The sequence below is a fragment of the Canis lupus genome, chromosome 1 (assembly GCF_011100685.1).
Source record: "Canis lupus familiaris isolate Mischka breed German Shepherd chromosome 1, alternate assembly UU_Cfam_GSD_1.0, whole genome shotgun sequence".
Taxonomy (NCBI): domain Eukaryota; kingdom Metazoa; phylum Chordata; class Mammalia; order Carnivora; family Canidae; genus Canis; species Canis lupus.
The window spans coordinates 86,522,895-86,543,310 of NC_049222.1; the positions used below are offsets into that span (position 1 = coordinate 86,522,895).

The 20,416-nt window shown below is 36.9% G+C and overlaps 1 protein-coding gene and 1 long non-coding RNA gene across 6 annotated transcripts in view; both read left to right on the forward strand.

Annotated features, from left to right (window-relative positions):
* The window catches only part of ABHD17B (abhydrolase domain containing 17B, depalmitoylase), a 54,185-nt gene extending 40,506 nt beyond the window's left edge, over window positions 1-13,679 (forward strand). For 3 of the 5 annotated variants that reach the window (XM_038527086.1, XM_038527082.1, XM_038527083.1), the window contains exons 2-4: window positions 4,357-4,826; window positions 9,314-9,493; window positions 12,142-13,679. In XM_038527086.1, coding sequence (XP_038383014.1) covers window positions 4,360-4,826; window positions 9,314-9,493; window positions 12,142-12,361 — 867 coding nt within the window. In that variant the 5' untranslated portion in view covers window positions 4,357-4,359 and the 3' untranslated portion in view covers window positions 12,362-13,679. Of the gene's footprint in view, window positions 1-69; window positions 126-2,447; window positions 2,571-4,356; window positions 4,827-9,313; window positions 9,494-12,141 lie in introns of those variants that run through there. The other 2 variants (XM_038527084.1, XM_038527085.1) reach the window with 2 other exon arrangements.
* Window positions 13,680-19,416: 5,737 nt separating this feature from the next.
* The window catches only part of LOC106559439, a 66,971-nt gene continuing 65,971 nt past the window's right edge, over window positions 19,417-20,416 (forward strand). Inside the window, exon 1 of the long non-coding RNA XR_005354183.1 lies at window positions 19,417-20,039. This is a non-coding gene — a long non-coding RNA (uncharacterized LOC106559439). The remainder of the gene's footprint in view (window positions 20,040-20,416) is intronic.

Sequence of the window (20,416 nt, forward strand, 5' to 3'; positions counted from 1 at the left end):
AAGCAGGCTCCATGCACCGGGAGCCCGACGTGGGACTCGACCCCGGGTCTCCAGGATCACGCCCTGGGCCAAAGGCAGGCGCCAAACCGCTGCGCCACCCAGAGATCCCTGCCTTCTGAGTTTTAGTATGCCTGCAGCTAAAATTTATTCTTTCCTTATATTAAAATGTTATTTTATCTCTGTAAATTATAGGCTCAAAGTTGTGCGGGTTTTTTCTTTCTCACTTTAAAACTATCTCTCCAGTATCTTCTGGTTTCTAGTGTTGGTTTTGAAAAATCAGATATTCATCTGATTCTTTCCTTTGTAGGCAGTCATTCTTTCTAGAAACTTTCATATTTTGTTTCTGTCAATCTTAACTATAATTTGTCTAGCTGTGAGAATTTTCTTAAATACCTGTTTGTTAGTCTGAGGCTGGATTTTTTTCTTTAATTCTGATAAATTCTTAGATTCTTACCTTTATTTTTCCCTTTTCTTCCCCTTCTAGGACCTTCTTACTATTGATAGTAGTATTTCTACTTTTATCTTCCTTAAATTTTCTTTTTTTTTTTTTTAATTTTTATTTATTTATGATAGTCACACAGAGAGAGAGAGAGAGAGAGAGAGAGGCGCAGAGACATAGGCAGAGGGAGAAGCAGGCTCCATGCACCAGGAGCCCGATATGGGATTCGATCCCGGGTCTCCAGGATCGCGCCCTGGGCCAAAGGCAGGCGCTAAACCACTGCGCCACCCAGGGATCCCCTTAAATTTTCTTTTATATTTTATGTATCATCATCCCTTTGTCCAAAAATATCCCTATTTAGGAATTCCTCAATCTGATCTTTCAGCTCACTAATACACTCTTCAGTTATCAATTCTTGTACCCAATGCATCAAGTTAATTTTTTGCTTTGGATATTGATTTCTTTATATTAGGGATTACAGTTGGATTTTTCTTTTTTTTTTTAATTTTTATTTATTTATGATAGTCACACAGAGAGAGAGAGAGAGAGAGAGAGAGAGAGAGGCAGAGACATAGGCAGAGGGAGAAGCAGGCTCCATGCACCGGGAGCCCGACGTGGGATTCGATCCCGGGTCTCCAGGATCACGTCCTGGGCCAAAGGCAGGCGCTAAACCGCTGCACCACCCAGGGTTCCCCTGGATTTTTCTTTATGACACTTTTCTACTACCTCTTCAAGTATTCTTTTTTTTTTAAACCAGTTTGTTATAACTTTTTTTTTAAGATTGTTTTTAAGTAATCATTTCTATACAATGTGAGGCTTGAACTTACAACCCTGAGATCAAGAGTTTGTATGCTTCACTAACTGAACCAGCTTGGTGCCCCTATTTTAAATCAAGTCTGTGTTGCTGCCTTATATATACCAGGCTTCTTATTAACAAAGTGGTAATTTGCAAGTTTTTATTATTAAATGGACACCACTTGCCTGGCTTAGGGCATGGAGGTGGAAATAATTTCTTTCACCACCATGAAGAAGATCTGGTTGTCCTTTCATTAGACTAGATTCTGGCACTGCACCTTTTCTCCTGCTTCTCTCATTTAGTGTTCATTCTCAGAAGTAACTCTGCAGTATTATATATGTTCAGTCAGCCAGATTTATTTTACTTTTTTTTTTAAGATTTTATTTATTCATAGAGACAGAGAGAGAGAGGCAGAGACACAGGCAGAGGGAGAAGCAGGCATCATACAGAGAGCCTGACGTGGGACTCGACTCAGGGTCTCCAGGATCACCCTGGGCTGCAGGCCACGCTAAACCGCTGTGCCACCAGGGCTGCCCCAGCCAGATTTATTTTAAAATTACTTTATTTTTGGGCAGCCCGGGTGGCTCAGTGGTTTAGCGCTGCCGCCTTCAGCCCAGGGCCTGATCCTGGAGACCTGGGATCGAGTCCCACATCAGACTCCCTACATGGAGCCTGCTTCTCCCTCTGCCTGTGTGTCTCTGTGTCTCTCATGAATAAATAAAATAAAAAATCTTTTTAAAAATAAAATAAAATCACTTTTATTCTATACAAAAGCCTTCATATTCAGGAGATAAATTACAGGAACATAGCTGTGTACAGCTTACTTATTATTAACCAAGCTTTATTTATTTTTTTAAAGATTTTATTTATTTATTCATAGAGACAGAGAGAGAGGGGCAGAGGCACAGGCAGAGGGAGAGGGAGAAGCAGGCTCCATGCTTGCTTGGGGGCCCAACCTGGGATTCTATCCAGGTTCTCCAGGATCACGCCCCAGGCTGCAGGCGGCGCCAAACCGCTGGGCCACCGGGGCTGCCCTAACCAAGCTTTTAATAGACTATTAAGGATCAGCCGTTGTGGCTACTAAGGTAATTGGAAGCAGAAATAACCATAGGCAAATTATTAAGCAGATAACACTGATAACATTGTACATTCTTCCTCCTCTTTTTTTTTTTTTTCTAGGTCATCTCCTTCTCTCGAACTGACCCTTTAAACTTTCTTTCCTGCCATCCTCTTCACCTGGTCCTATATCCTCATGACCAGGAAAATGAATCTGTAGCCAAATCCTGTAGTAGACATCACTGATTTATTACATATTCTCTGCCTGCCAAGCCTTAGGTATGCCCTTAGAATCCTTCTCAGTACAGTATTTCAGGGAATCAATTAGAGTTACCACTAAAGATGACACCTGGTCGTTGCTGTTTTATCAGACTCTTTTTTGAAGTAGACTGTGACATTAACTTATTTAGGCTATATTTGTTTTGAAGGTTGAAAAGGAATAAAGGTAGAATAGCAAGTAAAGGTGACTCCTAATATCCAAGAGACACTTTCCTGCTTTTCTCTTAGTCTTTTTTTTTTTCTCTTAGTCTTTTAAAGCCTTCTATATCACCTCTATCTTTCTCTATCTATATGCTGTTTCTGCTGCTTTCTACCTAATCGATTTACACTGGAAAACTAGGACATGTCTTTTGAACAAGATTTTGATTCTGTAGTGAGTGAAAAGGACATTTCTTTCTTTCCAAATATTCTCACTTCTTTAGTCTCCTGAGGTAATTTTTTCACATGTATAATTGCATTTTGTCTGATGGTATAATGTATGTTTTTTCCCCATCCTTATGTTCAGATATTTTTGTAGAAAACTAGGTGTTACCAAATCTCTAGAAGGTGTTTGTTTTGAATCCTTCTTTCTAGAACTAAGCAGTTGTTACCTACTGCTAAAAAGAGACAGGAATTTGAGAAAGGACAAGATAAAAAATGATGTAAGGCAAACAAGTACTACTCTATTTTTGTTTCTGACTTAGTGTCAACTAGGTACTTTAAAAATATTAATGAAAAAGACAGTGTAGGCCATCCTTAAGTGTGCCAACTGTATTGCCATTGCTGTAGTCTATGCACCAACTATGTCATTGTATCTGTTCTTTACAACCAGGCATTGGCCTCATCTACTTAGGAAGACCATGAGGGTTGAAAAGTAAATAATTTGCCCAAGGGCAAAGAGCTTGTCAGTGGTAGAGTTGGGATTCCACCCCAGCTGTCTCAGACTTCAAACTTTATAATCCTTCCCATTTGATCATATAGGAAATTTTAGCAGATTTTATCTTTTTTTTCATAATAGACTTTATATTGTAGCCTTTTTAATTTGAGTAATAGTTACATATAGACCTATATTTTAATGTTTTATAGGTTATTTGAGCCACTGGCACTATGGCTAAAATGATAGGCTTCTGAGACAATAGCTTTCTGAGCCCCTGAGGCCATGTAGCTCAGCAGTGTAGGACAGTGGTTGAGCCAGGTGTCAAATCCTGGCTCTCTTGCTGCCTCGCATTGTGCAAGTTCCTTTTCTCACATCAACGTACAGGGTTGTTTTGAGGATCAAGTGTGGTAATACAGAATAATACCTAGCACAATGCCTGACTGATAGTAAGCACTTCATTTATGGAAATGAACAATGTATATGGTACTGCTGTGTATTTACTATATCATGTAAATAAAATACCTAGCTTCTCTATGAAAATCTGAGAATTTTCACTGACTTAACCCAGAAATTATACACTACTCTAAAAAACATTTCATACTTCTTACGTTATCTCTGGAGAAATAACAAATATGACCTCAATTCTTCATATTAGTTTTCATATTTTGGTTAAATATTCTAATATATAATCACTACTATTTGAAAAATCCTGTAATACTTGATTATCTCCTGGTGAATATTTGCCTCACCACAGGATTTAAATTATTTCTAGAAAGATGCCAAAAATCTGGGCTAAGGATACTGGAAATAGCAGTAGACACTGAACACCAGTAGAATTTACCAGTGTCTTTGTTTTAACCTTCTATTATATGAAAATGCAGAATCCATACTCAATAATTAAAACATTTGCTATCTCCTTCTCTTTTTCAGAAGATGAATAATCTTTCATTTAGTGAGCTGTGTTGTCTCTTCTGCTGTCCACCTTGCCCTGGAAAAATTGCTTCAAAATTAGCATTTTTGCCACCTGATCCTACTTACACTCTGATGTGTGATGAAAGTGGAAGCCGCTGGACTTTACATTTGTCGGAACGAGCAGACTGGCAGTATTCTTCTAGAGAAAAAGATGCTATTGAATGTTTCATGACTAGAACCAGTAAAGGCAACAGAATTGCCTGCATGTTTGTGCGTTGCTCACCCAATGCTAAATACACTTTACTCTTCTCACATGGAAATGCTGTTGATCTTGGTCAGATGAGCAGCTTTTACATAGGACTGGGATCACGGATTAATTGTAATATATTCTCATATGATTATTCTGGATATGGCGCAAGTTCTGGGAAACCAACAGAGAAGAACCTCTATGCAGATATTGAAGCTGCTTGGCTTGCTCTTAGGACAAGGTAAATCATGATTGGGAACTGTTTTCCACATTTATTATCATGATTAACTAAAATTGCCTTATATTATGTAAAAAAGAATAAAAGTTTTTATAACACATGTTTTGAAGTACTAAGAGGTTGTATTTGCCAGTACATACCCTATGGACAGTTAAACTCTTAGATTGTAATTCTAAATGTTTTTAAAATAGCATGAATTTTTAAGATCGAGCTCATTTGTGTCTGTTACATGTGTGTGATTTTTCTTTAAAATTCAATGACAAATGTTTGGTTTCACAGACTTGTGGAGTGTGATAATAAAATGTTATTCAAAGTTGCAACATTTCAAGGGAATGCGAGAAAACAGCTACTTAGTTAATGATTTACTTTATCATTTAAGAGTATAAGAGGCTGGATTGTTTTTGATAAAATCGTAATCCAAGGTTTGCATTATTTTATATAATAATCTCTTAGAAATGTGACTTAAAGATATTTTATTGGAACTATTTTTTTTAAGGTTTATTTATTTATTCATGAGATACATAGAGAGAGAGAGAGAAAGGCAGAGACACAGGCAGAGGGAGAAAAGCAAGCTCCATGAAGGGAGCCTGACATGGGACTCGATCTCAGGTCTCCAGGATCAGGCCCTGAGCTGAAGGCAGTGCTAAACCGCTGAGCCACCCAGGCTGCTGCGCTGGAACTATTTTTAAAGTATTCATTCTAAAGAAGTGGGATTTTTACTGTTCATTCTGGACTAATAAAATTTGGAGAGACAATCTCAAAAAAAAAAGTAATTTTACAATAAATCATTTAAGCGATTACCATATTCTTTAACAATACATTTTTGTAAACTAGAAATTGCTTTCATCTTTCCTAGTCCCCAATATTGAAAAATATTGCAATTTCATAGACTTCAGGGTTTTCATCAGATGGTTCATATACAATAAAAATGTCTTAGTTCAAATTATTCTTCATTATCCAGCTGATAAGCTGCCTCACTTCAAAAGTATTTTAGACTAAAGTTGAAGCACTCAAAAAGAAAATTTATCATTCCTTTTTTTTTCATTCCTAATTTATTGTTTAAATATTAGTGGTTTCAGTTAGAACCTCCTTATTTTTGTTAATAGGCATAACCTTTTTTAGAAAATACCTTTAGAAACATTTTATTCCTCTAAGATACATAATGAAACTATCTTTTTATAGCATTTTCATATAAAGGGGATTCTTAAATCACTTGAAATGATATGAAAACCTACATGATGAGTAAGAAAAGATGGTAAATAGTATAAGAAGTAGGTAACAAGTTGTGGGGGACAGGGAAATGGTAAAAATTCTTAACTTAAATTCTTTAACTTAAAAACTGCCTTAAATGACCAAAGTCAAACGCTGCTTTATGTATAATGATGTCAGTCCCTTCAATCTATAAACAAAAATAAATGAGTTCCTACTTTCCAGACTTGGCCAATTGAATGTAGTATATAATACCTGTCAAGAAAATATGATAAATACTTTGAAAGAAGATTTATTGAGGTATAACTCTTTTAAAGTATAACTTGACTGGATTGGTACAGTTTTTAAGGATGCTAAGTTATAGCAGATAGCCTTCATTATTAATGCTTCCCAGTAACATGAAATGATAATTTTATTCAGCCAAAACATACTAGTATCCAATTCAGTTTTCTGGGTTTATGTAACCAAAACAAGAAAAACACCCATGTACATGGTTAACTTTTTCCTGTTTTTCATCTTGTCTGATACCAGTTTGAAGGAAACTATAAAATAATTACTAGTCTTGGGATCCCTGGGTGGCGCAGCAGTTTGGCACCTGCCTTTGGCCCGGGCGCGATCCTGGAGACCCAGGATCAAATCCCACATCGGGCTCCCTGCATGGAACCTGCTTCTCCCTCTGCCTGTGTCTCTGCCTCTCTCTCTCTCTCTCTCTCTCTCTCTCTCTCTCTGTGATGACTATCATAAATAAATAAAAAATTAAAAAAATAATTACTAGTCTTGATTTAATTCATCTTTTTAAACATACCTGATGACCATACATACTTGATAAATGAGGAACAAGGGCAGACTAGATAAATTTCTAAATAGTACTATAGTTTTTGAGCTCATTATCTGTGTACCTTAATGAAAAAGTCATTGGAGGTATACTTGGATGGCTCAGTGGTTGAGACTCTGCCTTCAGCTCAGGGCATGATCCTGGGATCCAGGATGTAGTCCCGCATTGGTTCCCTGGGAGGAGCCTGCTGTTCCCTCTGCCTGAGTGTCTGCCTTTCTCTCTCTCTCTCTCTGTCTCTCGTAAATAAATAAATAAAATCTTTAATTAAAGAAAAAGAAAAAGTCACTTGACAAGGAGTCAGGGTACCTGGGTTCAAATTATAGGTCTTCCACTTACTCTGACTTTGAACATATGCTCAACAAGCAGCTAAACTAGATTAGATGGTCTTTAAAGACCTAAGTTATGGGGATCCCTGGACTGGCTCAGCTGTTTAGCACCTGCCTTTGGCCCGGGGCACAATCCTGGAGTCCCAGGATCGAGTCCCGCGTCGGGCTTCCGGCATGGAGCCTGCTTCACCCTCTGCCTGTGTCTCTGCCTCTCTCTCTCTCTCTCTCTCTCTCTCTCTCTCGATGTCTATGATATAAAATAAATAAAATCTTTAAAAATAAAAAATAAAGACCTATGTTGTACTATTCTGAAATTCTGTTACTGCTTTGAGTTTTCTGATGCTAAATTGGCAGCTGCTTCTACTCTGGAGCTTTGCCATTGCTAACATTAGTCTAAAACCCATACTTGGGATCCCTGGGTGGCGCAGGGGTTTGGCGCCTGCCTTTGGCCCAGGGCGTGATCCTGGAGACCCGGGATCAAATCCCACGTCAGGCTCCCGGTGCATGGAGCCTGCTTCTCCCTCTGCCTATGTCTCTGCCTCTCTCTCTGTGTGACTATCATAAATAAATAAAAAATAAATAAAAATAAAAATAAAACCCATACTTGACACCGACCATGCTGCATTCAGCTAATAGCAATCGTACAGCCTCAAGAGTTAATGCTGATGCTGCAGAAGTTCATTTTCATAACTTCTTTACTCCTATGAAGAATTACAGTCATGTCTTTGTAAAGAAAAAAGCTTTTCTAAGTTTATTTACAATTAGAGTCAGTCTAGAGTAGATGGAACCCAACCTCTGGGATATATTCAAATGCTTATGTATAACTGATTAGAAGAAATGATGGGGAAGTATGTCATTACGTGAATAGTCAAAGAGCCCTGGGCCCCTGGAAAGGGCCAGAGGAAGCAAATGGGATTAGTCTTGCTATTTTTTTCATTCTTAGATACTTGGAAAGCTCCGTTAGCTTTTCCGAAGACCAGAGGCTGTTGTGCAAATGGCCCTTAGCATCCAGAAGTGACTGCTGTCAGACTTCTAAAGAGGCAAAGCATATTTGATCTCACTCTAACCCTTAACCCCACATTCATTAATTCCTGTAGCACCTCATTTCTTTTCTTTTCTTATTTGATTTATTTATTTATTTATTCATTCATTCATTCATTCATTCATTCATTCAGAGAGAGAGAGGCAGAGACACAGGCAGAGGCAGAAGCAGGCTCCTTGCAGGAAGCCCGACGTGGGACTCGATCCCGAGTCTCCAGGATCACAACCCGGGCTGTAGGCGATGCTAAACCGCTGCGCCACCAGGGCTGCCCAGCACCTCATTTCTATTTGCAGTATTAAAGTTGGGACAGTTATACCATGGACAAGTAACAGTGCTTGGAACATAGAATATATGTGATATATTTGAGGCAGTGAGTTGACATATTTCAATCAGCATTTTTAAAGGGAGTAAAACAATACTCTGGAGTTTTTAGCATGAAGTCTATTCATAATTAACTGAATCATAAAGCATTTGAAATTCTCACTCATATTTTTATCTTTCCAATCAGTTCATTTCTATTAATAAGAAAAGGCAAATTTCAAGAAAAATAGTCATATGCTTTCAGCTAATATATATATGTATATATATTTTTTATCCCATACAGTAACTATATCTAGCAATTTTCATCAGTATGACCAAATTCAAAAAATAAAATAGCCACTTTTGATGTCTAGACAAAGAACTTTTGTTACATTGAATGGAAAATAATGTAACTTTTGTTACATTTAATGTCTATTAAACATCAATCCATTAAAATATTAGTGATGTAATATGTTCAGGATTAGTCAATAGTGTGCCGTGTCAAATTGCATAAATGATTTAATGAATTCATTTAAGTTTGAAATTTTAAAAGACCTCACCAAAAGATGAAGCAGATGAAATAAGCTAAGAATATAGATTTTGTTTTTTGTTTTGTTTGTTACAGCATTAAATATGATAATGATGGCTAAGAAACATTTAAAATATAAAGTTGACATTGTCTTATTCTGAGTCATTCTATTATTAGAAGTCCTTAGAAAATGACTGAATATTTCATACCAGTCCAACTCTGCCTTTTTTTTTTTTTTTAACTTTGTAGATACGGCATTCGCCCTGAAAATGTGATTATATATGGCCAAAGTATAGGGACAGTACCATCTGTGGATCTCGCTGCTCGGTATGAGAGTGCTGCTGTTATTCTCCATTCTCCTTTGACTTCGGGAATGCGAGTTGCTTTTCCTGATACCAAGAAGACCTACTGTTTTGATGCATTCCCAAAGTAAGTATCCATATTCAAGATTGTTTAATTCAAAGAAAATTTAAGGGCATTTTTTTTCATCACTTAAGGCATTCATAATACAGTTCATTCAGCCATGAACTTCTAATTTACATATATTATAGAAATTGTGAAAAATTAAAGTTCATAAAGGGTGGTGGTAGTAGCCCAGTTGGGAGGCTGAAACATTTGAGCAAGTAGCAATCCTGGTGAAAATAGCTGAGGGCCTTATACCCCAGAGAGTGGTACTAGTAGTATTAGAGATAAGAGAATGAATTTTTTTAAGATTTTATTTATTTATTCATGAGGGATACAGAGAGAGAGAGGCAGAGACACAGGCAGAGGGAGAAGCAGGCTTCATGCAGGGAGCCTGATACAGGACTCGATCCCAGGTCTCCAGGATCACACCCTGGGCTGAAGGTGGCGCTAAACCGCTGAGCCACCCAGGCTGCCCGAGAATGAATTTGAGAAATGAAATTGACAAAACTGAGTGTCAGAGTGAATATAGGATGCTAAACAAACGACCGTGACTGTAATTCCTAGAGTTCTGACTTGAGCTGCTAATGAATAATAGTACCATTCAGTGAGACATAATACTGGAATAGAGGAAGAGTAGAGGGAAATGAGACATGTGTGCATAAAAATTAGTGAATGGTATCTAATTAATGATAGCTGATTTACAAAAGAAGTCAGTTACAAAAAAGTTGTGTCTAGAATTCATTTGAGTAAGTATTGGCACCTCAAAGTCTGTAAACACAATGTTACACAAATATGAAAGGAGGACTACTTTTCAAGAGAATATGGAAGTTCCTCCAGCTCTTCAGAATTGGAAAAAACTGATGGCCCATATTTCTCAAAGGGAGAAGGCAAGAAGTGAGAAGCTGGCAAATTTCAGTCTTACTTCTTTTCCCTAATTGGCAGTAATACAAAGAATTTTTTGAGAATGATAGATGGGCCAAAGGCCAGAGTCCTCACCTGCTAATTTATAAAAACAAGGGTCATTTTTTCTTTTTTTTTACAAGGGTCATTTTAAAAGCAAATATTTTCATCATTAGCCAGTAAGGGGTCACTTTTGTAGGGAAGCTAATGGTGGGAGTATATGAGCTGTGGGAGATTTTTTGTTTTTACATTAATTTGGCGGTGGTTTCTGTTTTAGATAATGGTTTATTGGAAGGTATGTGTATGATACTGCTTCTGTCTAACTGAACTTTAGGATTGATTGGGAGTATTTGGGTTAATGCTTTTGCCAACTTAAATCTCTGTCCAGCTCCCTCTTTCATTTCTGCTACACCAACAAAGAGAGCAGCACTTAACTGCAAGCTAATTTATTGACTTCCTCCCCCCTCTCTTTTCTTGCAGCATTGACATTTGAAGAAGAACATACTTTTAAAATTTTTTTTGTTATTTTTTGTTATAATTCCTTTATTATTGAGCATTTGATAGCAAATAATACACCCAACCATTTTTCCTTACCAAATGCCTTGAATTACTTCATTGATTTCCTCTTTTTTAAGATTCTATCCTCATTTTATAGTTACAATGCCTTCTATCTGGAAAGACTTTAAGTGTAAAAATTTGTAAGTTCACTTTATGTCGTTTATGTCTCCTTCAAGTTGTCTTTTTAAAATTGTCTTGATCTCTGTCTTATATTTAGTGTTCTCTGATGTCTGATAATTCTAAATTGTCTGTTCATACATAAGAGTGAAGAACTAAAGAGCTGATCTGAAGCACCGTGGTGTTAAGTCTTGTTGATTGTGAGCTTCACTGTACAGTGATCTGGTCAAATCAATTACTTGGGGATCCCACCCTGTGACACTTTCTCTACTTTTCCTCTTAAGGTGGATAGAGTCTCCAACAAGGATTCTTTGTAAAAGTTCTCCGTGGAAGATTGAAGGCCTGGCTGCCAGCATTCTGAAAACTCAGTACAGAAAATGGGTTCATAGCGGCAGCGTGTGTGTTTACTTGCTCTCTCTGATGCCTCTCATCTTAATCTGTGCCTAGCAATTCCCTTAGTCCTCAAAAACCTCCATTTTTGGGTAGAGTAAAACTAACCAATCTACAGAAGGAAAGGGAAAGAACCTGAAGGAGAGGGACCTAACTATTTCTTAAACAGACTCTTGAATCAATTCTATAGATTCCTGTCATCTGCCTTCATCCCCATGTCAGTTCCTGCCTTCTGGGGTATCCCATGGGATAAATTAGAATGTTTCTTCATTTTAACATCTATTCCCTTAAAAATGGTTTTCTCCCTATTTTTGTGATATCCCAAAACAATACATTTTGCTGTCATTTTGGTAGATTAAGAGGAAGGAAAAAAATAATGCATACAGAGAGGTATAAAGTTAGCACATACTTGAATGGTCCTTAGTTTCATCCTCTACTTCCAACCTGTTTCTCTATGTTAAGCATTGTACTAGGTTGACAGTAACCATTGAGTGATTTCCTCAAAACAGAAGTGCATGAAGGTAGCTTCCTCAGGTAATCTTAAAATAAGGAATCTATAAAATAAAATCCAAGAGACATCATTTCTTCAGAATGTATTCAAAAGATTGTTCTGATATTTGAATGATCTACCAGTATATCACAGAAAAAATTTCACAATCCTTTTCTAGCTAATTCGTTGACTTTCTCCCCCCCCCCTTTTCTTGCAGCATTGACAAAATCTCTAAGATAACCTCTCCAGTATTAATAATTCATGGGACTGAAGATGAAGTAATTGACTTTTCACATGGCCTCGCATTGTTTGAGCGTTGCCAAAGACCTGTGGAGCCTCTGTGGGTTGAAGGGGCAGGTCACAATGATGTGGAACTTTATGGACAGTACCTTGAAAGGTTGAAACAGTTTGTGTCACAGGAACTGGTAAATTTGTAAAATATTCTGTAAATTTGCATACTGGTTTTCTTTTCTTGCTGAACTGCACTCTTTGGTAAATTACATAAAACCTGAAGGTTTTGTTTGCAAATCATGTCAGTTGCCTTCATAAATGTACAGGTAATGATTTGTTAACAGACTTAATGAAGGTTTTAATTACCAGAACTAGAAACTGGAAATAACAGTATCATGCAGTCAGGCTGTGTAATTTATATTTTTTCTGTGAATTTTTTTTTAAACATCAAAATGAGTACTGTATGAAATTTTAATTCTATAAAATCAAATGCTGTAAAAGTATTGCCAAATGCTTTTGCATATCAGAAATAAATTTATAAATATTTTTAAAACATCTCAATGTACTAAATCTTATCCAGGTATACAAATGTAATATTCTTTCAATAAAAAGCTGTATATCTAAAAAAATTCAAGTACTCAGAATAAACTGTAAGAAAACATGCAAGTTCACTAGAGATGACCTAAACCCTGTTGTACAGGGATCGAGGTTTAAACAGTTATTTTATTGTAAAATACATTGAATTTTCTGTATTCCCTGGTTATCATACATTTTCTCCTTTAAAAAAGAAATGTAAGTCTTAATTTTTATGCCATCTATTAATTTACCAACTAGTTACCTTGTAAATGAGAAGTCATGATAGCACTGAATTTTAACTAGTTCTGATTTATAGGTTTGGTACTATGAGGCAACTACTTAAAAAATCTCATTTTGTTATTTAAAAGGCATTTAGAGCTTCAAGAATGATTTTGTACGCGATGTTGTTTTAAATTTTGACTAATCTCATAGAATTGCAGTACACTTTATTATAAGAAAACCTGAGAGTCCGTTAGATGTTCTTTAAGACCACAAACAGGCTGGCTATTTGGTCATTTTTCACTTTGGCTCCTTTTAATAGGACCTATTGTTTTAGATTACTATATGAGAATTTCATGGATTCACTCCTGGATGCAGGATATAAGAACATTTAATTCATAACTTTTATATTAACCAATGTAGTAAAAAACAGAGCTCACACACAAAAACTAAGTTGCCTTTCCTTGAATGAATCCTGCCTGAATAAAACAATGAAAGAAAAATAAAAATAAAATTAACGGTATGTAGTCTAATTTGTAAATGAATGAATATTGAAATAATACACACTGTGGATATATTTTAAGGCCTTATGTAGTTTTAATTGTTCTGCTTGTTCTGTGGTTATGTCTAAGACTATAGTATATGATTCTCTTCAAAGTATATCAAGTATTGTGAATGCTTTGGTTCAGATGTGTCAAATTAACAGTAAAACAACAAATATATCACCCAGCTGTGCTTGTTTGCCTTCTTCCATGCTTTCCATCCCTTACCATAAGGACTGAAAACATTCACCATTTATCTTTATAGAATATAGTTGTGTGGTTTTCTCAATTTTATCATCACTTCTCTTTTTGGAGAGGTTTTTTTCCTTCTCAAGATTGTTGTGGAGCCTGTAAAAATTCCCTTTTTTGTACACCACATACCCCAGAGTTTAGTTAAGTGTTTTCTTTGAATACCTGTTAAATTTAAAATTCTGATCATACTAATTCAGAATTCATTCATTCGTTCAACAAATATTGAATGTCTAAATCATCTAATACCCTATGCCAGATAAAGGTAGACATTGGCCATGTCCTCATAGACTTCACAGTGTAGCCAAGGAGACAGACACCTTATTGCACAAGTATTTGAATAATGGCTGAGGGAGATTTGTAGCTCATTATAACAGGTTAAATGGTACTATTGGGAGGGAGATATGAGGGAAAGCGCAAGAAGGAGTTTCACAAAGAAGTGATGTTTGATAGGAACTTTGAAGGATATCTCAAACGACTAAACCTAGTGGCCAGGGGAAATCATTGCTGGCTGAAGGGAACAGTACGGGGAAGCCCAGAAAAAAAGACAGTGCATTTTAAGACTGGCCAAAAGTCAAGGGGAACAGATGGCATAAAGATGAGGCTGGCAAATTAGTGAGAGGCACAATCATACATGGTGTCACGGACCCTAGTAATTAGTATCTGAGGTACAATAAAAGGCCATTGATAGGAATATGAAATTGCATTTGCCAAGATTTGACAGATGAAAGAAAAATGGATATTTTTAGTTTGCTAAAAATAACATGTTAGTCTCTTGTCATTGGCTGTAATTTTAGGGTGTGTCATGGGGACATAATCTCATACGAAGGGCTAGTCAAACCATACCTATAAATATTAATATCATTTCAGGATATTCATAAATTAAAGCAAATCTTGGGATGTTTTGCCAAATTGAAAGGAGTCCCACAAACTAAAATCCAAAAACCAACTGAAGAATTCTGTAACTAAGGAGTGATAGCTCTGTGTTCAAATATTTCAGACAATTTATTCTTTGGACTCAGTACAAACTAGGTGAAAGCTCCAAAATGACAGGCTAGAGCTCAGTGTAAGAAATAACCATATGGTTATTTGTCCACAACAAAAAGGGATTGCCTCCCCAGGGTCAGAGAGGTTCTTAGCACTGGAACAGATCAGAAGCTGAGTGACCTTTGTCACGGTGCTACAGAAGAAATTCCAGATTTATTTTTTTTTTAATATTTATTTATGATAGGCACACAGTGAGAGAGAGAGAGAGGCAGAGACACAGGCAGAGGGAGAAGCAGGCTCCATGCACCAGGAGCCCGACGTGGGATTCGATCCCGGGTCTCCAGGATCGCGCCCTAGGCCAAAGGCAGGCGCTAAACCGCTGAGCCACCCAGGGATCCTGAAATTCCAGATTTAAATGTGAAGTTGAACTGGATGGACCATGTAATGTCCCTTTTAAGATTTTATATTCCATTTAGATTTCTCCTATCTTCTCAGAGCATTGCCTGCCTTGTGGCCTCCAGAAGGCAGTATCGTATAGAAGAATTGGCAAGCAAATCCGGGTTCTCATCAACTGATACCAGTTAGATCTGTGGCCTTGCCAAGTCACTTCTCTGGACCAGTTTACTCATTAGAAATGAAGAGATGGAATTGATGGATTGATGTGATCCCTTGTTTCTAATGTAATGAAAATCTCAACCCCATTCACCTGTAAAAATTCATACCCATTTTTAACCTGGACTAGAGTAGCCTCAGATAACTACTGTCTTGGCTTTTGTGTATACCAACATGGTACGGTTTGGAGGGTAACAGTAATCCTGGGGAAATGGTCAGCAGTGTACATAACTCCTGTCATATCTTTGAGTACAAAATGCAGAATAAGAACTTTAATAGAGCAGCCCTGGTGGCGCAGTGGTTTAGCACCGCCTGTGGCCCAGGGCCTGATCCTGGAGACCCGTGATCGAGTCCCATGTCGGGCTCCCTGCATGGAGCCTGTTTCTCCCTCTGCTGGTGTCTCTGCCTCTCTCTCTCTCGCTCTGTGTCTCTATGAATAAAAATCTTTAAAAAAAAAAAAAAAGAATTTTAATACATTACTATAATCTATACACGTTTCCAGACTTCTAACTTACTAAGAATTTGCCACATCTGTGTCCTATCTAAGAATGTAGTACAGTAGCTTTTCTTGGTGATTTCTATAAATGTATAGTCATTGCTCACTTTAAGAAAGCTTGAAAAAGGAAAATAAAATTTTAAAGTTGCAAACTGACATCAACTGTCCAATAAATAGAATGTTCTTGCTGCATTTAAACATTCTACATGACAAAAATTTAACTTTTCAAGAACAGGTATTGGAAAGCCAGACCAATTCCTAAATTTTAAAAACTACAGACATGAAATAAGTTAATCCCTTCATTTTACAGATGAGGAAACAAACCCAAAGAAAAGAAATAACATTGCCAAGATCTACAATATAAGTGTCATTAGTTGTACTAATTTATCTTGTGAAGACCAATCAAATTTATCTGGACTAATGTACCAATGATTCTTTTTAATTATAATACAACAAACTTATTTGCTCTCCAATATTAATCATGATTTTATTTTGTAAATGGCTCTTTAGATTTCTCCTTGTCACCTAGTCATTGAATACTGTTTGTAGGTTATCCCTTTCACATTTAACAAATTAATAGTTTAAAGTATTTTAAGGGCAGCCCGGGTGGCACGGGGTTTAGCACTGCCTTCAGCCCGGGGCCTGATCCTTGGGACCGGAATTGAGTCCCATGTCAGGCTCCCTGCATGGAGCCTGCTTCTCCCTCTACCTGTGTCTCATGAATAAAGAAACCTTTAAAAAATAAAATGGGCAGCCCGGGTGGCTCAGCGGTTTAGCACCACCTTCAGCCCAGGGCATGTTCCTGGAGACCCGGATCAAGTTCCACGTCAGGCTCCCTATATGGAGCTTGCTTCTCCCTCTACCTGCGTCTCTGGGTCTCTCTCTCTCTCTCTCCCTCTCTCTCCTCTCTGTCATGAATAAATAAAATCTTTAAAACATAAAATAATAAGGTATTTTAATACTTGTCCATTTTCCCTAGGCTCATTAACAGACATTTGATTGTTAAAACCTAGTGAAGATTGTGAGTATTGTCATGAATAAACAGGTGTTTACTCAAGCAACACATTTACTACAAATTATAACAATGAGAAAAAGCAATTACATTGAGAAAAGCATTAAAGCAGTTATTACTAAATAGTGATGGGTGGCCTTTTAATTTGTTGCCTTAATTTTGTTTTTTGTTGTTGTTGTTGCCTTAATTTTAAATGGGCGTTATATTTAAATACTGTGGTAGCATCTTACATTCCCAGTGATAGTGCCAAGTGCCCAGTAACCAAAAGAGGAACCACACATATGAAACTTGGAATTCTGTTTTGAGTTATAATATGCAGAATGAAGAGAGAAGACATTTGTCTACTACATCTCTAATAGATTATGCATCTGACTGAGTAGTTGAATGAGTAATACTAAGGAAGGAAGCAAATACCTCCAGCCTGGAAATGACGCACTAGATATTAGTTTAAAAAAAAAGTAAAGCATAGTCTTTATAGATGTCAACCAGCTAAAAGCTGTTAAATTTGTTCTTTCATTAGAAACCTGATGGACTTGAAATTATTTTACTCTTTATCTTGTAGGCCATGTACTAAATGTGCACAATATCATTTTAACATAGAATGTTTTAATAGTATGCTTTAAATGAAATCCTTGTATTAGAAACCTATTATAATAGGGAAATGTTTTTAAATAATTTGTGATATTTTGTGTCTGCTGATAAAATGCTGCCAGTATCCTAAGTTATTCAAGATTGTGGGGGTCTTTTCCCCCCAAAAAATTCCTGCTGAAAGCAGTATATTGTACTGAGGAAGGAAGAAGGGTAGTGAGTAGGTCTGTGGAGTATCAGAATTTTAAAATTCTCTGCTCCAAATTATTTAAAGTATGATGGATTCATGGACTAAATCAAGATTTATAATTAGCAATTTACAATATAAATCTCAGCTCAGATAAGACTTGTGTTTGTATTTAGACAATTTCAAATTAGATATATTCAAGTTTAAAAGTGGCAAAATCCAGAGATCATCTAGATTGCTTCTCCAAGTTAGAGATCTTGCTATATATATTTTTTTTTCCAGCTCTTGAGTCTGGAAGTTTGGCTCCAGGCCTTTTTTTTTCTTTTTTTAAGATTTTTACTGGGGCACCTGGGTGGCTCAGTTAAGCATCTCCTTTGGCTCAGGTAGTGATCCCGGGGTCCTGGGATTGAGCCCCACATTAGGCTCCCTACTCAGCCAGGAGCCTGCTGCTCCCTCTACCTCTGCCCCTCCCTCCTGTTTGTGCTCTTTCTCTTGCTTGTTCTCTCTCATATTTTTAAAAAAACAGTATTTTTATTTATGTATTTATTTTGGGAGTGAGAGCATGATGAGGGTCAGGGAGAGGCAGACTCCCCACTGAACAGGGATCCCAATGTGGAGCTTAATCCCAAGACTCCAGGATCATGTCCTGAGCTGAAGACAGATCCCCAACTGACTGAGCCACCCAGGCAGCCCAGCTCCAGGCCTTCTTAATCCACCATCAGAAAATAGATTGGGCAGGTGGGAGAGAGACACAAGAAAGTAGCTTATATGTCCCTGAATACATATAATGCTGTTGAAAATGGTGCTTAAAGTTGCTAAGATATCTAATGTAATCCCATTTGAAGAACGAAAATACAAATTGTTATAACTCCATAAAATGTGAATGCCTATGGAATAAGAGAGTGATAATGTTAAGGTAACAGGATTATAGGTGAGTTTTTTTTCCCTTTTCTTAGACATCCTCCACGTTGCTGTTATTTTTTGTGATTAAAGAAGAAAAGAAAAGAAAAAAGAAGAGGGAAAAAAAGAAAAGCTTGTTCACTGTCAGAAATTGGCTTTTCTTTTTCTTTTTTCTAAGTCTGGGCTTCTGAAATCAAAATCCCAGGATAAACCAAGGAGAAGTAACTCCAAATAAGTTTTTAGCATGGCTGTAAGAGCCCCAAATAAGAGCCAAAAAAAAGGATTCCTTGTATTCAGATGATGAGTTTTTTGTGTGGTTTTTTGGGAGGTGGGAGAGGGTGGTTTTGGTAGGGAATGTAACAAATTGTATAAAAATATCTAAAACTTTATCTCATGGAGTCCCAAGTTTAACAAGTATTTTCTAGGCAATCCCCACGTACTACATCTGTTAGTGTTAGAAATCTAACAATGCACTGTTAGCAGTTATTACTTTACCATGTGTGGTCATTTCCTCAGGTTGTTATAGCTTTGCTCACATTAACTCCATCTATGCTGTTGGGAATTTTATATATATATATATATATATATCACTTCTATATGTTATAGGCTCAGTAATAGGTTATAGTTGACCCTTGAACAACAGAAGTATCAACTGTAGAAGTCCATTTATTTATTTTTTAAGACTTTTATTTTTTTTAATTTTTTAAAAAAATTTATTTATTTATTCATAGACACAGAGACACAGACAGAGGGAGAAGCAGGCTCCATGCAGGGAGCCCGATGTGGGACTCTCGATCCTTGGTCTTCAGGATCACACCCCAGGCTGCAGGCTGTGCCAAACCACTGCGCCACCGGGGCTGCCCTGTAGAAGTCCATTTATATGCAGATTTTTGCAATGAGTACAGGATAGTACCATTAATTTATTTTCCTTATGCTTTTCTTAACATTTTTGTTTCTAGCTTGCTTTATTGTAAATATACAGCATATAGTAAATATAGCATACAAAATACATGGTAATCAACTGTTTCTGTTATTTGGTAAGGCTCTGGTCAATAGCAGCCTATTACGTTTCGGGGGAGTCTAAAATTATACATGGGTGTTTGTATAGGGGGGTGGTGCCCCAACCCCCATGTTGTATATGGATCAGTTGTATGTACATATTTTATGAAATTGCTTTTAACTCATTTAAGAAAAGAAATGAGAAAATATGCATGTATAAGTTTAACAATGTTCTTTGGTCATGGATTTGTGTAACTGAGATGACCTGTTTTCCATCTGAAGAACTTACTAGAAAATCTCTTGTAAAATGAATTGACTGGCAACAAATTCTTTCAGTTTCTGTTTACCTAGGGAAGTCTATTTCACCTTCATTTTTAAAAGATACCTTTGCTGAATATCAGATTATTGGTTCACAGTTTTAATTTTTTTTGTTTGAGACTTTGAATGTTTTCCCACTGCTTTCTAGCTTCAGTTGTTGCTGCTGAGAAGTCAACCATTGCTCTTACTGGGCTTCCTCGTAAGTGATGTTTTATTTTTCTCCAGCTTTTTTTTCCAAAATATTTTCTTTATCTTTGACTTTCAGCCATTTTTACTCCATCTATCTGTGGGTCTCTTCATTGGCTTCCTGGATATGGAGATTATTGTTTTTCAATAAATCTGGGATTTCTTTTGCTGTTTTTCAACATTTTCATGTTTCTCTCCTGGTAGTCCCAGTTCAAGGGCTGTACAATTACAAAATTAGTCATCTGCTCTTAATTAAGTGGGCCTCAATCTGCTTTGCTTTTCAAGTTCCAGTGTTTGCTTTCTGGTTTTCTCTGTTGGCCTTTCACCCTGTTGATTGCCACTACTTGCTTCTGTGAGCTTATTTCCTCTGCTCTGACTTCTCTCTGATTC